This window comes from Anopheles gambiae, chromosome 2, assembly GCF_943734735.2.
Source record: "Anopheles gambiae chromosome 2, idAnoGambNW_F1_1, whole genome shotgun sequence".
Taxonomy (NCBI): domain Eukaryota; kingdom Metazoa; phylum Arthropoda; class Insecta; order Diptera; family Culicidae; genus Anopheles; species Anopheles gambiae.
The window spans coordinates 6,303,880-6,321,356 of record NC_064601.1 but is presented as its reverse complement, the minus strand read 5'-3'; the positions used below and the strand labels follow the sequence as shown (position 1 = coordinate 6,321,356).

The window sequence follows — 17,477 nt, the reverse complement described above, 5'->3', positions numbered from 1 at the left end:
TTTTGTTGTTTTCTGTTTTGTTTTCCCTAATGGAACTGGCAATTTATTGAATTAGAAGTTCTACACCGATTAATGTGTACCGTTTTAGCTATGATTCTCGCTGCACTCGCTGCACGCTCACACACATACACACGACCCGCTCGCCATCGTATCGTCAGCTTTCAACTGGGGCTACGGCTGCACTCGTTTAGTGATCGAGATGAAAATGGAGAAGTTTTCCTTTGCAATGGAAATTTCTATGCTGATTTGGTGTCTTTTTTTAAGTTATCAAATGAGAGACAAACAACCAACACGGTCGCTTGCCACAAAAATGATATCTCACCAAACAACCAAGCGTTTGTGGTAGTAGCGTGTTAAGTAGCGAGAAGAAGCTTGTGCAGCCATCGCTTGAAAAACGACCAATACGGGGGCGGGCGGCTTGCTGGGAAGGGCTTGTCGGCGAAACAGATCGTTGTACCAAAACCAGAGCAACCGGATTATATATATATAGCTTAGCTTAACAACCTATATTGTCGTCACGTATGTACAGTTTCTTCTCCTAATTGCTAACTCGATAAGCTACATTTGATTATTATATACGTATGTTTATGGGTTTCATACTTCGCAAAAGCTTATTCTGTACACTATCGGGCGGTCGCCTTCAAAAGAACGATTCTATTATCCCCGCCCCAAAAAAAAATAATAATAAACGAAACGCACGAAAAAAAATAATTAAACAGTACTATTATAACAAGATAAGATCAGGTTTTTAGTGTTTAGTCATAACAAAAAACGGTCGTAAAAGGAAGACCAATAAACAACTTTCAGTTGAGTTTTCACACAGCGCGGAAGTATTATGAGTGGGGAGGGGCGGCTTAAGGGAATGGGGAAAGGCTGACTTAACTAAACCAGTGTTTGTCACCCTTTTCCCGGTGCAGCGAGTTTATTGTTGCACACCTTTGCAATGTTGTTAGTTATTAAACGGTTAAACAATTCGTTTCGTACAAAAAATCAAATAAAAATTCAACAAACAATTTAACAATGCTTTGATGAGATGTCACTACCAGGAGTAGGGAGAGAGAGGGAAAAAACACAAATAAATCCGTAAATCTTAGCCCCTACTATAGTTAAAGAACGAACGAAACAAAAAAAACAACTCCTTCTCTCGCTTACTATGTGTGTGCGTGTGACTTTTGTTGTTGTTGCGCATCTTAAAACAATGTACTAAGCTGCTCCTTACGCTACACAGCTTAGAGCTCGACATAAGGATAGCTGCGTGTAGGTACTAAGGTAAAAACTATTGCAACTAACGCTACTCTACTACTATCGCTCGTACTATCGCGCCTACTATCGCTCCTACTACTAATCAACTCTACCTGTCACTATATCTTGTTTACTAGCCTTCGCTGTCATTCACACAAGAGACTCCATTCATTCTCTCGCTCTCTCTCTCTCACACACACTTACGCTCTCGCATACACTATATGTACATTAAAAACAAAAAGCTTGGCTTGTCTGTTTAATTTCTCATTTTGCAGAGCCTTTTTCCTCCATTCGTTCTCCCCGTTTCCGGTACGATCACGTACGATCACCAGTGCGATGGTGTTGTTCAGCGCTTCCCCACGTGAGTCGTTTCGGTCGTCGGTGTTTTGTTTTTATTTTCTCCTCCCCCAATCGGCAAGCTGGGCTTCTCTTTCAAGGGGTTGCATTCTAAAAGAAGAGAGAGAAGAAAGTGGAAACGAAAATTAGATCATTTTGGAGAGGAAAAAAATAGATCATAACGGTTAAAAATTTGAATTAATGATTAATGGAAATAGAATAACATTTATAATAAAATTCTGCTTCACAACAAACTCTTTCCATGTTCAAACGTTCCACGTTCTTCAAAATGTACTCAAAAATGCCCCCACCATCAGTACCATAATTCAAAAATCTCAAGTTCGTATTGTAAAACGATCCTCCATTTGCTCTCATGCAGGCTCCATTTGTGCAGCATCCACTTGTGTTTGAGACCATCGATTGAGACTATCTCCTCCGGTACTGCTGCTGCAGCTTGTACCGCACGCCGAGCTCTTTATAGGAATTTCAATCACTAAGCTGCCGGTGTGCCGGTGGACGGAGGACGACATCGACGACTAAGCGGATGACTAATCCCTTCGCCCCGACACTTGACACGGCGCAAGAAGCGCAACAATGTGCCACACTCACACTGTCGTCTGTCGTCTGCTGGTGCAGCAGTGGATTGCAATCTGTAGCCTTTTAGCTTACCGTTTCATTGAACGTGAACAGAAGTGGTGTGTTTGACACGGTGAAGATTATACCTTCTTCACACTTTAGCGCAGCTCCCTTGACATGACACTACGTGACACATCCGTGTGTCCTTAACCCCCGTGGCAAGAAGTGATTTCAATACGAATGAATCGACTCAATAGGGTAGCGGCTTCCGCCCAATTTATCCACACACACACACACACCGTACCAGCGAGCACTGCTCTCGATAAGTGATCCACTACATCTATCAAGCACGCGAAGGTGCAGAAGATGTTGGCGACGATGAGGATGATGATGATGATGATGATGGACGAAGTTTCGTCAAATATTCATCACCCATATCTCGAACGGGATAATACACTCCCCCTCCGTGTATCCGTCGATCACCATCAGCGTCACGTTTAAGGATGATGTTGATATCTGACAGTTACGACAATGCTTCGGCGAAAAGGTTTCGAAGCGCGCTTCCGAGATATGGTGGCAATCTCTGGCCTCGTAATGAACAACCGAGCCAGTTAGTGGAGGAAGAAGTTTCCCGAAATGTCTTCCCGAAATTTGATGTGTTTTGTCACACTTTTGTTGCGCTTCTTTTTTTTGGTCCACAATCGTGATTGCCATCGCGCGCGGGCTTGATCGAGGTGTGACAGGAATAAGTTTCGATTATGGAATGATTAAATATTCATTCACCTTTTCACCACATCACAAATCGGTTCGTCCTGTGTACTCGAGATTTGCTTTCTTTTTCTCTCACTTTCGCACAACTTTTTCCCTGTTTAGCGCGGTACGTATAAGGACAAGTTTTTCCCTTCCCTCCTACGATTTCTACTCATTTTTCTTAACCAACCCACACACACAGCCTGCTGTGATGTGATGTGCTCACTCTGACATGACACGGGGCTGATTTTGAAGCCCTTTTTTTGGCCTGCTTTACGCAAATCGTCGCTAAGGCAACACCCACGGTCATTGAATGCACAAGCGAGAGAGAGAGAGAGAGAGAGAGAGAGAGAGAGAGAGAGAGAGAGAGAGAGAGAGAGAGAGAGAGAGAGAGAGAGAGAGAGAGAGAATAAAAGAACGACGTTTTTCTTTGCGGTTAATGAAAGCGTGATAATATCGTTTGTGCGCAAATTTGAACTTTCTCGTTTGCGCGGGCGTGGGGAACAACCTTATTGGGTTTCGCTCAATTCGTTCATGAAGATTTAATTTGATAAGACTTTTCGCTAGATGACGGGGGCGTGAGAGATGAGAAGCGATTGCTTTTATGCATTGAAGCGCCGCCGCGCTGCTTACAACAACCGCGCACAACACACAAAAGGGGTTTTTATAAAATATAGATGAAAAAGGAGATGAGGACGACGAAAGCCGGGAGGACGAAGAAAGATGTTCGAAATCGGTTCATAAGATTAGAGAGCATGGGGTTTTTGGGATTTTCATTTGTGTGGCATTGATTAAACGGAATTCTTAAAACGTTCCTATTTGCTCCTCAATTCCGAGCTTTAAAAACCACTGAATTGGATCATCAAGAAGATACACTTGCAATATCAAGTTATGATTTTAACATAATTCTTAAATAATATCTACTTATCTAGATTTAATTCACATCAAGACAACAGTAATGATCATAGAGATGGAAATTAATTGTATTACATTAATGCACAATAAATCATATCTTAATTAATTAAAATGTATTCAACAAAAGAGCCAAAAGGAAGCCCCCGCAGTTGAAATCCCAAAGGCGTCACCCTCAAATAATCACTTCCACACCTTCTCTCCTACCTACATCTCAACTAATCCTACATTGATTCATCCCTTCACACACACATCATTATCTCGGCATTCATGAACGGCTACAACAAGAGATCGAATGGAAAAAAGGACGACACCACCATCCCATCATTATGCCAATGCTGAATCCCCCGTTTGATTTTATAGGTGTCCTTAAGCCAGCAGGCAGCGCGAAACACGAAAAGAACAGCCTTTCACACACACTGGGAAGGTGGGTCGGTCTGGCCTCTTCATTACGCTAATCGGTCCCATCCATAAAGTGTCGGGGCAATCGGGAATCGCACGCGTCAGAAGTCGGAAGTATGATGCGCGGCCCGGATGATGAGAAGCACTTTCTCCTCGCCGTGCACAAATGTACAAATGACCATCATTTCGATTGCCGACGGTCCGACACAGCTGCTTCCATGCGTCACACACACTCTAACGACGACTACGAGGACAGACACAGGCAGGATATAAGCGGCAAGAGCAAAGAAAACTGGCGATGAAAGTGAAACGACGACTCCCGGCGGGGGCCTCCTTCTGTGTGCCCAGTGTGGCGGCATGGCCAACGAAAGCATAAGGATGCCAGCAGCCTTCAACAACGCTCCAAATTGATACAATAGGAAACGTATACAATTATTTATCCTTCCACCGCTCCGGTCCGCACATGCACACACACACACAGCCTCCGAAGGACAGAGAAACATTGAGCGGCATCTGATTTCCGCCCGATTTGTGCTCTCGACTGCAATGAACCAGTGGGGGGGTGGGGGGGGGGGGGTCGGAGGGTGGCATCCTGCTAACTGCAAACATTTATATTAGATCCAATTGATTCTTGTACCTTCTCCTGCTTCCCTGCCACCAGTCCGGCCCCCCCCTCACGAGAGGCTAGGATTCGGAGGCAAGTACTTGAAGTACGTGGCACCGAGAGAACGACCGTCTGCTCGGGATGTCCAATTGCGTCTGTCTCGGTCCATTCATCCCATTTCTGTGTGTCTTTCCGCTCTCTCTGTACATACCCATCCCCGTGGCAAAGGATGATCTTGTACGTTTGTGTTCGATGAAGCAAATTACCGTCAACCGTTTGTCGATTCGATTGCTTTCACTGGGGGAGAGTCGTGGACATGAACGTTTCCTTTTTGGTTTGTGGTGGTGCTACTGCTGCTACTGCTAGTGTGTAAAGACATTCCTGTTTTCTGTGAAGGACAACCACAAAAGAGGACGACACTTTACGTCCCTCCAAACCCTCTCTGCCGGGGCGGCGGAAGAAGTGTAGGAAAGGCAAATTGGCCATTGAGCAGGGCGGCAAAAGCGAGAGAGCATCGATTTCATTGTCCGTCCTCGTGGCGTGGCGTCATCGAGTGGCTTATCTCTGGTGAGCCGGACTCGGAGTCGGTTCTGTAGGTCATCCGGAAAATGGGAGCAGAGGGTAGATTACTTGGTCGGTTGGCACAAAAGTTGCCTCATTGGTGTGTGGTGTGTTTAAGTTTATTTAAATAAAAAAAGGTCATTTTGTGACATGTTTTTGAATCACTTTGCATTCCACTTCAAGCTGAATCATTCAAGGGGGAAATTAATTCCTTAACACCACAAACGCTGATTCTCGCTAAACCGCACTGTTCGATTTTCCTCCCTAATGTCTGAAACCACAGCAATGAAACTATTCATTGGTGCGCCGCGCTTGCTCCTTCGTTCCCACAGTTGGCACAGCAATAGCGGAAGCGGACATACTTAACCAGTGTTCACAGCCACTTGCCGTCAGCCAACCAGCGAACCATTATACTGCTAACAACGCTACCAGGATCTTCGGCCAAAAACGCTTTCGACGCAGCAGTAGTGCTCAAAGGACGACGCTGCCTTAGGAAATGAAGTGAAGTGAAGTTGAAAAGCATAATTTATATCATCACACTTTCACCATCACCGCGCGCGGGCTCCTCTGTGAGTGGTACAACACACACCACGCATCCTTCGTTTGGTAGTAGGGAATTGAACACAAAAAATAAACGGCACAAGGATGTGAAAATCACTCGAAATCGTTTCGCTTTTCATGTCGCATTTAGCGGTCACAGAGCGTCAGGCGAAAGAGCAGCAGCTTAAGCCTGGGAAGCGAATCGATGTACAGCGCTTTGTACAGAGATGTACTGCCGGAGGAGGAGAAGGCGGAGAAAGTAAAAGGATGCAGTCGACGGCAAGTTGTTGCGTTGTTGGGGTAATTGGGTAGGATCTAACGGGCGCCACCAGCACCGAGCGACCAATTCAATGAATCATTTTGAATTTTTGTTACTTCTTGCAAAGAGAAGCAGTCGGTGTTGGAGTGTTGGACAGGGAATGATTTCTTTTAGATTCGCTTTTTTTACTGGTTGTTTCCCTTGCTGAAGAAAACGCCAAAATTTCACTTCTTTTGATAAGGCTAAAACGCGCACACAAAACGCAACAAGTTAATGGTGAACAGTTTGTTGGTTTCCTTCTGCCTATTGTATGGGTGTGTGCGCGACCAGACCTCAGACCAGGACACCAATAAAGTGCCCATAATATGCTTTTTGGTCGTTTATGGAACGCCACATTGGGCAAGGAAGTACCCATTATAGGGAGGGAGAGTGTGCCAACAACAATCAAACAATCGGTTGTACATTTTCAATTACAAAAGGGGACTCACCGCCCCCATATTTAAGTGTAATTGAAAGGTTATTGATCGATCGGAGTTCTGCGGAGTTTCTTCGGAGCATTTTAGTGTGAAATAAATTGAATTCCACGCTCTTAAATATTATATATTGGGAACTTTTTTTAGTAGAGCAATGCCAATAATTTTGGAAGATCCTAAGTGGACTTTGTGGCTTTCGAGACTTATTCAGTACCACGCAGGCTGGATAGTCAGCTCTTTCTATGCAGGGGGACGGTCCATTCTATAATTGAACCTACGGCGGACATGCAATCGAATCCTTCAAGTTGACAACAGTATCACGGGTTCGCTCCACGTGGCTTGATCAGCATTTTGCAACTTCTTGATGTTAATTATCGTAAGAACTGTAAAGAAATACTCATTCATTCTGGGTCATTCTGGCCATGACGAGTTTGGCGGGAAGGAATAAGGAGAGGGGGTCTGTCACGAACGCGACGTGAGGGGGCATAGATAGGAATCGAGGATAGAAGGGCGGGAACATCCAGGTCATTGGAAAGCAGGCAGGCAATGATATGTGACTGGATATGATAGTTGCGCGTTCTCAATGACTCCAGCCCGAGCAAACGGCATCGGAAGGATAGCGACACGAGTGAATTTTCGCTGAATTCATTCGATCCTATCGATCAGTGTTAGTGTTAGTCATAAATTACCGACGCATTCTCAAGTATCGGGCGGACCCAACAGCAGTACAGGGACTTTAAACACATAGGATCAGTAATTTCAGAGGACATACGAATAATGAGCATTTTATTGGCCTTATTAAGGGTGATTTCAATGTGTTCTTGGAACGAGAGTTTCTCGTCGATCCATACTCCAAGGTCTTTTGTGACAGTAGCTCTGTCTTTGTTGTCACAAAGAACGTAATCTTGCTCGATCTTATGCCTAAGTCACTAATAGGCTTTGTCATGTATGTCTTGTTGGTTTACTGGTTTAATAGGATAGTTATTCCTGTTCATAGAGACCTCATTCCATATGAGTCACGCAGGGAACGCCTTCGTCTTTGAGTTAAATCGTGCGACTTGACAACTGTGACGCAAATAAAACACTGACATAGCAGTTCTTCTTCAAGCAACAGGATCCACTAAAAGATTCTCCTTACATCCAGGCTCCAACACACACAATAACATCCCGTAAAACTGTTGCTCCAATAAAAATTGAATGTCCTTTTCTTGCGTCGCAACAAAAAAAGCCCATCAAAAACTTCTATCCAGTCACGACGCGATAGGGTTGTTACCCTTTCCTTCGATTCACAATAAAACTTTACTACTTCCTGTGCTCGCGTGGCTCCCGTAACTTGCAGCAGCAGTAGTAGTAGTAGTTTCACTCCCTATTCCCCACACTCCACACCCCCTCAAAGACTCCATATTATGCTTATGAGCTGAATATGTGAAGCGGAAAAGAATGTGTCTGCCTCTAATCCACAAAAAAGCACTCTCCCCCCTTCATAAGGGTAGAGGCTTCCCAGGCGCCACCGATTTTAACTCTATCGTTTGGGGCCACAACGAACCCGATGGGGCGTATATGATTTGAAAATAAAAACTCCTCCACATCCCTCCAACAAAAAAAGAGGGAAAATCTAAATCATAACATTAGATGGGCTTGGAGTTTGAGCTTCAGTTTTGCGCGTCGATTTACTAGGACATTGGGAGGGGGCATCGCAGATGCCAAGATGCGATCCTGCTGCCCAACAAACGGTTTGCGTACGTCAGCAGCACCGTTTTATTGAATAAAAAGTGATTTAAACTTTTTTTTCCATTTTGGGTAGAGAGAATGGCCACAGGCCGCGAGTTCTTTTCGCAACTTTTTATTGACTTCGTTATCGTCGGGGTCGTCATCTTTATCGTGACGCCTCGCTGCCTCCTTATTCGCCACAAGAACTCGGAAGGTTCCGCAATGTATGTCCCCCCACTCTATTGTGATTCCCTTGGCATACTGTCAATGCAAAATGCGGCAAATTTTCCAACTTCAATCAAGAGATCACACAGAAAATGAAAAAAAGCAAGTAAATCTACTGCTTAAAAAATGCTTCAATTCCTGGATCCTTCCAAAGCTCACCACTCCACCGAGAGGTCCGTAACGAAAGAGCATTAAGTTTTTAGACTAATTTGATAAATGTGATAAATGCTGTCCCGCTCACCGGTGACAGATTGTCCTTGCGGTGATTTAATTATTTTCGGACCGGTCCCGCGATAAGAGAAGCACACCAACGCGCTTTCCTTGTGGACTTGCAAGTGTTCAGAGGCAAATCAGGGAGAGCGCGGAGAACGGTGACAAACGGTCCTTGTCCGTAGTTGTTGGGAAAACGACCACTTTTACTTAGGTTTCTTTTCCTTTTTTTTTCTCCACTGTTGCTTCTACTTGAAACAGTGCCCCGAAGGTTGAGTTTATTAGCTCTGTGTGCAAGCTTGACGTTTTGCATACCAATTGCCGCGCGTCCACATTCTGGGTGGTGTGTGCACAAGAATTTCATAAAACTCTCACGACCTTCCTCTCCCGTGCACCCGTAGTGCTCTCCACAGGAAGGAGCTGCTGATAAGAAGCTAACGGTGCGATGCCGTGTTTGCTGCTTCCCTTCGTACCGCCATGCTGCACAACACCCCAAACAAATCCGGTGATGATTGTTCACGTTATGTCAATCAAATTATTCCATTATTTCCCATTGCCTGCCAGCCCAAAACGTCTTCACTTACACAACAGAGAGGTGAGAGATGGTGGTGGTGGGTGCCACCACTTGCCACTGTAGCGACGAAGGAGGAAATTAATTTAACGTCCAATTTGGCAGCTAAATTGATGGTTTTGATGTGCCTGTTTGAAAAGCGGGCATTTTGCAGCACAAGTTCCAGGGAAAATCGGGCCAATTGGGGGCCAATCCTCCTTGTCGTCCTAGCGGCAACGTAGGACAAACCCCGGCGGCTAATGCCGTCACTGCCAACGAAGCTCGGTGGTGATGTAATTTGTGTTTTGAATTGTGTCTTTTTTTAAGAAAAAAACGCTCTCTTTTCAGGAACAATTAGCTGGACGAGATAAAAGATATCAAAATAGGTAGAATTAGGATGTTGGACTTTGAAACTCGATACCACAGGAAAGTGTGTGTTCAACCTCCTGTTGAACATTCACCTTCAGGACTACCTTTTAAATATAATGAAACATATCGCAACGGTCATTTCTTTTCTTTCTTTTTTTGCAACATAAATTTAACCACATTCCAAATAGAATAGCAGCGCGAAAGGCAATAATAAACGGTACACAAAACCGACTTCCAGTGCTGACAGAACGAACACAGACACCAACGAAAATCGAAGAAAGTGGTGCCATTTTAATACCATGCCCGGTGTGTCTTGTAAAACATATCACCAATAAACCACAACCACCACCGCCATCATTTACATCTCATATGATCACTTTCACCAGAAACCCCATACCATAAGCATATAGTAGTTATTGTCCTCCCGCCAGAACGGCTAAGTGCTTGTCATCGCCCATCATTTGCTGCTCTATTGCTCTGCGATGAAATGCTTTTGCCCTCCACAAAAAAAAGAGAGAAAACTCTTCTCCTATGAGCGCTGCTGTCTCTTCTAGAAGGTGGTGCTGGTGCCGGTGGTGGTGATGCGAGGTTTACTACTTTTGCGTAATGGTAAAGTTCGTTATTGTACCCACTTAACGGTTGACTTATTGCTGGCTTCCTCCCCCCTCCCCACCGGGGCAAGGACGGACCAAACCAAACCAAACACGTTTGGCGCACACAATTTGTGTACGAAGGTTTAGCAGAGCGGAGGGGTTGGATCTGTTTGGTGTTGTTATGTGTGTGTGGTATGTGTCCCGTCTGCCATGGGGATCATTTTCATGCTTCATCTTGCAAAAGGGGGCGAGAAGCAGGAGCAGCGGGTTGTAAAGTTTACGAGCATGATTTTATCGTTGAGCAAATTTAAAATGAATAAAATAACCCGGGCAGGAGATAGATTCTGCTCAGCTTGGTGCAGTGGTGGTGATGGTGGATGATGGTGTTTCCTTCCCAACTGGTTCTTTTCTCTCTTTGATCACCTCACACACTGTTGCTGACCGTAGTAGATGGGTCAAACGTTCAAGTCTTATCGGAAGAATGGCAAAGGTGTTACGTATTTTTTCCCAGCAAGACACACACGCGCATTTCAATTGATTTCCGCAAAGCTTAAGCCGTTTGATACTAAGAAACAAAGTATTATAAGGTGAAAAACTCATGTCCCTCCCACAGGAAGCTCCATTGTCACACAAAAAGCCTCAGCAAGCAACACTCCAGCAACACATATCGTTTCTGACACACATTTGCCACCGACGTAAGCAGATCGGCTTAACTTAACAATAGAAACAAGTGCAGCAACAAACAAAAAAACCCGGAAAATCCGTGAGAAGTGTTTCTCAAAGCAATGCGAGTGGCAATAGCAACGCAGCGCTTGCCTACACGCGATACACACAGCAAAAGAAACGATATGATGAGCCGTGCTTGAGTGCGAATGCTCCCCTTCTCATGCACATCTCTTTTTTCTATCGTCCTTTTCGTGTTGTGTAAGGAGGAAGGATTGTTTCTTTCGTCTTACACTTTGTTTTGTACAAATCTTTTCTTTTTTTTGCTAGCATTGCAACCCCTGGCAACTGTTTGCTGTCATATCTCGATAAAATAAGGACCAAAGGCTTCAGAGAAACTCATCCGAGGGCGAAGGGCCGCGCAGCCCTTTTGACTTGACGGCGCGCGAAAGGGGTGATGAACGACAGATAGATAGATAACACGGTTCAGGGGGGGCAGGCTGATGAATGGCATGCTTCCAGGAAACTTGGAAGTTGGAAAAAGGGGGAAGTATTCTTTTTATTGGCAAAACGAAGACATTTGTCTTTAGTTTTGCACAAGCTTTATAAAGCTTGTAGAACATACCGGGATAAAAATGATTCAAATTAAATGTTTTTCTCGTGATTGTGGTTTTCATCAGTCGTCAGTTGAACCCTTTGCCCAATTTAAAAATACAAAATAAAGTAAACGATTTGAATATTTAATCAAATATACAAACATCCACACTTGTTGCACAATAAACTCCGACCAAAAACTGACCACATGATGGCACAAAAATCGGCATAAAACAAACCATCCTACAGCAACTAGTACACTACACACAGTACGATGGCAACAGGATGCGGAATAAAGGATTGCAGCAACCGCAGCGCTATATACGGACGGGATAGCTATCGGACGGAAACAATCTGTAAACAAACACTTATTTTGTTGCCATGTCGTGTATCTTTCGCCTGTTCCTTTTTTTTGTGTAGTGCCCGCCCTTCCCCCTATCAGGATCTAATCTGAAAGGGAGATGGATGGATGGATGGATGGTTGGGGGGTAGAGCGTGCAACAAGTAGCATCCGACAAGAAACCACCAACCACCAAGTTAGGAGCCCATCGCATAGTACATCGCCACGAGTAGTAAAAACCATTCCATTCAAAAAATAAGAAACAAGCGATTTATTTTATACACAGAATAGCGCATCAGAAGTTGAAAATATAAAAATATAAATCACGAATGAAATATTTTCCATTTCAAAACCTAGCAGTAGCAGCAGCACCATCAGAGAGCTGGCCGCAACAAATTGGTTAATTTTCGTATGCAAAAATGGGGAGTTTGGCCAAATAAAAGGCGTGTTAGCTAAGCTCCGCGCGTCGTCATGAATAAATTGAGCTGTTGTTGTTGTGGTATTTTTAAAGTCATTTTATTCCGATCGGGTGCTGCCAATAGAAGTAGTAGTAGTGGTTGTAGTGGGTTGAGAATTGCAATGATGCACTGAGATATTAAATTTAGATTCATGGAATTAGCATTCATTTCGCGACTAGTTTTGGTTGGGCACAGCCGGGCGGTGTTTTAGTTGAGTGAGTGTGTCTATTGAGCCATGAATTAAATTTTCTTATTTTTGATTTAGAAGCAAAACAATGATGTCAAATTCATTCGAAAAAGTGTCTCTCCAATTTTATGAATGTAATTAACAATAATTCCCTCTTTATTGTAGGAATATTTTTGTATCACGCGCTCTCTTTTTTCCATAAAATTGGAATGAGGAACACTGTTAACAAAATAAGAAAAATATGCCCTCAATCAGCTTCCCCTCTTCCCCTCACTCTTCACCTTCCCATTCTCACACTACTGTTTAATTAAAATATCAAAGTACTTTTGATGATGCGTCGTGCCCCGAGGATCAGAAGCACCTGCTGGAAGCGATATGTTCTTCCCGAGCGTTGCGTAATTGAGTCTCTTTTTTAATTAATCTCTTTAGCACATCGTACCAGAAGACGTTGGGCTTTTATCTGGCCCCCCAAACCATCCTCCCTCCCTCCCTCTCTTACTTCGCAACATAAAAATAGCAACGTCGCTAATGTGTTTCTCGCTACACGATATGTACCAAAGCACTCGCGTTCGTGCGTAATGTTAGACGACCACATTAGGCGCACAAATCAAAGCAGCCAGAGGCTCACCTTTCAAAGCAATCCACACTGTGAGGAGAGGGGGGGGGGGGTGAATAATCTCTGACAGGGGGGGGGGGGGGGGTGGCACTGCTAAGATGTCTTGAGCGGAAAAGAAAGAATGAAATTGAGCCGTAAACGGTACCACCTCCCACCAGCCCAGATTGAAGCAAGAAGCTGCCGCCGGCAAGCCTCGTACCTGAAGAAAGTAGATTATTCACAACAGCGCAAAGACTTGGTAGAAAAATAGGCGCCGACCGGCTTTTTGGAGCGCACCTTATCCACACCCCCCTGGGGTCCATGGGGCCGTGCAATTGAATGAGGTTTAAATGATGCTCCTCTCCCTCTCTCGCTCTTCGCAAGTTCACAGGTATTTTCTCGGAAGTACCATCAACGGCAATAGTAGTGAATTGTTGAAGAGATGGCGTGGCAAGAGAGTACTTGTTTTAAATTCAATTGGCTTCGTTGCGTACTTGCAAACCGTACGGTTGCAACGACCGGCAGAAGCAGAGACCGATAAGTAGCGCCCAGGTGCTTTTGCATCTCCAGTGATTGACATAAGACCAAGGCGCGGCGGTAGCACAACATACCGAATAATACTGCTTTGAAAAGCTTCCGTTCTGGGAAATGCGTTACTGCGGGAGAAGGAACTTTGCGTACGTAAGGTTCCTCGAAACATCCAAAGGGCTTATATGCGTACATGGTAACATTTTATTTGTAATTTTCAAGCTAATTTCTTTTAAGCTGCAAGACAAATATGTTTTAAAGGTCAAATTGAGGAGAAACTTTAAATTAAATCAACGGGAGTCGTACAAAATGTGGAAATGTTTCAAATAAATAAACGCTCCTTCCCTTATATTCTTTAATTTACGTAAAAAAGGAAGTCAATATGTATAACATGGATTTAAGATGTTTATACTTTTTCTTCTAACTCTCGAAACGAGCTGATGAAAGTAAACGGACAACAGCCAAAAAGAAACCTTAATTCATCAACACATTCGCCACCAAGTCTTGTTTTATGCATATAGATGCACATCATGTTCGGTTGGGCGGAGCGAAACGAATTCGGGATGGAAGATTCCACCACCAGGCGCACGGGTGAGCAAGCAAGCAAGGGAGAGCACAATCAGGAGAGCGGGGAAAAAAAGAAAACATTCCATAATCTTGTATTCTCCAACGAACCGTATGGTTTTTGCTAGGCGCACCACCACCGATATTACAACCACTGCTAGGGTAGAAAAGTGGAACCTCATTCATCCCTCTCACCCGAACAACCCGCGTTAGGAGCGCCCGAGTTTGATGAAACATAATTTCTTGCATAATTTATACTAATCGCCAATCCGTATCCTTCCAGCTCACTTGCTGGGGCTCCTTTCGTACGCTCGCCACGCTCGCTTAAAAGATCAATCAACGCAGCGGGTGAGCAAAGCTTCGGCCCACACCACACCACGGGGGGTTTTTGCACGGAACGGACGGAGGGTGGTGGTAATGAGATGCCGCGGCCGTCGATGACTTGACGCCGGACGGCTTCTTGCACACTGCACGGTGGCGTTTGCGGTAATCGTTCATCTTGGGTGGCCACGCTTGACTGACTGGCACAAGACGACGCGCCAAGCTTGATGTTTTCTCGCGCGCGCTACCGAAGGACATTCGATCGACGTTAGGGAGCTGGATGGTGGTAGAGTGGGCGGTGTGTGATTTCTGCTGTTAGCTGCCGGCACATAATTAAAGGCAGAAGTGCGAGGAGGCAGTAAGCAACGTTCGTACACGAGAGATGAGGGCAAACTCTGATGGCACAACCTCAAATTTCAGGATATCAGTCCAGAGCCACAGGAGCAGTCGAGTGGGAAGTCGACTGGGCGATTTACAGTGCCGGAGGTTAAAGCGTGTAAAGCATGACACACCTCATGATGTAACGTATACATCCGACGACCGTATGGGGAGAATGGTAAAGAGAAAAAATCCAAACCACCTTTGAAGACGATGGGGCACAGCATAGCACAGCATAAGTTACCGCTCAATCAACTTTTCACACCGTCCACAGGACCGTCGTCACATCGCCGGCGAGATTGGATTGGACCGTACCCACCAAAACCGTTCCACCACGGCCTCCTCCGAGCAGGCATGCTCCGGGAGCAGCAGCAGCAGCCCCGAACCAAATCTCGACTGTCTGTCGAAATGTTCACCCACCAAATGCGCACCCTTTTGCCGCCCGTTCTCTGGACAAACTGCTCTCCTGACGCCAGAAAGTCAATCAGCAAATTATGCCCTAACTTTTGCCTTCCCCGCACCCCGAGTTTTCGTGGGTCGGATTCGCGTGGATAAGGGGGAAAGAAAAGGTCGCCTCCATACGAGGACGTAACCACTCATAGCGGCAAACTTGTTCGCCACATCTTTCTGACAGCTTTAGTGCCCCGCAGGGCAACGTGTACACGCGGCTTGTCTTGCTGGTTGGAGGAAAAGAATGCAGGCACATTTGCCAACAAGTACAACGCACCAACGAGCAAAAACTTTTACCGGGCGGGGTGACTTTTGGAGGCGTCTCGTACTTTGTGACCTTCCTTGACTTGGCATGAATGCCCCTCGCCCGGGCTTAAAGGGGTTTCCAGGGGTTCTCATAGTTGTGGGACACTTCCTAGACTCTTTCCCATTGGAAGTGAACTTCATACGGAGAAATTTGGACTCTATGGCACCCTTTTTGGACAAGCTCCTTGGAAATTCCTATTGGATTTGTCCAACAAGAGTGCTGGAGAGTCCAATTCCCATGACATTAAGTTCATTTCGCGTAAGAAAGTGTTTATAAAGTGTCCCACATCTATGAGAACTCCTGGAAAACCCTGTATTATTGGGAAGAAGATTCGACCCATAGCGTATACGACTAAATTTTGGTACAACACAATAATTTGAAGTATTTGGAATGATAGTTTTTGAATCTAAATTTAACAGGACAAACTTAAACAGAACTTAACTAAATTTAACAGGACCAAGGACATCCACTCCCAAAGAAAATCTCAATTTTAACACAAATTCTACAAACTCCTTCCAGCTCAAAGATTCATCGCTTACCTCACAGCACTTGGGCACTGGGTCCGCTCTCGGAAAAGCGTTCAATTCACTGGACCGATGCGCGCCATCGCGCCATCGGTACCGGCTCCATGCACCGCGCACTCCATCACACACTCCCTAGTGCACCCAGGACGGTGGCGTGACGCTCGTGCGGGCCGCGTACTGGCCGTGGTTGTGTGCGGCCGCCTGCTGGTTCGGGGACGGTGCGGTCATCGCACTGATCCCGGACGACGAGTCGGACGAGTTGGAATTGTTCGGGGCCGCGTAGCTGTTGTGGATCGACAGCGGCAGGTTGGAGAAATCGAGCGATCCCTCCAAGCTGAGCTCGTGCTTTAGCACCTGCAAAAGCGCGCACATACGGAAAATCGGTTAGTTGGTATCGACAGTGTACCACCCCACTCCTCTTGAACCCCCTCCTCCCGTGGGTGAACCCCTACCTCATCCACACACGGAAACGCTTCCACGTTGATGTTGATGTCGTCGATGTTTGTTTGGCTGTTTAAAGCTTCCATCACTTGACCCATTAGCGTCTGCGGTGTTGGATCTGCGGGGCCGGCCGGGCGGGAATGAAACACGAAACGAATGGCATTAGAGGTTGTCGGTTGGAGGCGCGGCGGGTTACGAGCTCGCGAATCACACTTACCTTGCTGCTGCTGCTGCTGCGGCGGTGGCGCTATCAATCCGCAGATCGTATTTGGCGTTAGCGGAGGACTAGACGAGGGCGTTCTTTGTATTACGCGAGATCCAATTAGCATGGCGTAGTCAGGTGACGGTTCGCTGTGCGGATATGAGGGCGACATGCCGGTGCCGGACGCCGGTGAGATGCTCTGTGCGGTGAGAGGGAAGGGAAGAGGAGCAGAAACAAGTTTGATTAGGTGACGTGTTTCGGGTTGGGGGGGGGGGGGGGGGGCTGCCGATAGCGTTATTAGCCATTTCTGAGCTAGAAACTGGTCGCACACTATCGGTATTTGCTAATTTTCTGTTGCTCATTTTTCAGCCATTCAGCTGCCACAGTTGAGCAAACAATTCGGTGGCTAAGCAAACGGGAAAGCTTTCGCAGTGTCTGGGGTGACTATTTTTAAAAAAACGGCGAAAATTCTTAGCACCTTCACTAGCCATCTGAACAAACTTACGGCTCATGGTGAGAAGAGGGAAAAAAACGCAGCCGAATCGCGCTGCACCATTCATCGGATCACTTATTAAACGCGTGATTTTCTTTTTGCATCAATTTAAAAATGAAT

At 45.6% G+C, this 17,477-nt stretch overlaps 1 protein-coding gene across 30 annotated transcripts in view; it reads right to left on the bottom strand.

Moving 5' to 3' along the window:
- LOC1281595 (forkhead box protein O) overlaps positions 1–17,477 on the bottom strand; it is a 64,929-nt gene continuing 47,452 nt past the window's right edge. For 29 of the 30 annotated variants that reach the window (XM_061641089.1, XM_061641088.1, XM_061641090.1 and 26 more), the window contains exons 8-11: positions 16,880–17,063; positions 16,674–16,780; positions 16,237–16,575; positions 1–1,689 (exon numbers count right to left, since the gene is read on the bottom strand). In XM_061641089.1, the coding sequence (XP_061497073.1) occupies positions 16,354–16,575; positions 16,674–16,780; positions 16,880–17,063 (513 nt within the window). In that variant the 3' untranslated portion in view covers positions 1–1,689; positions 16,237–16,353. Of the gene's footprint in view, positions 1,690–16,236; positions 16,576–16,673; positions 16,783–16,879; positions 17,064–17,477 lie in introns of all 30 variants that reach the window. The other variant, XM_061641101.1, reaches the window with a different exon arrangement.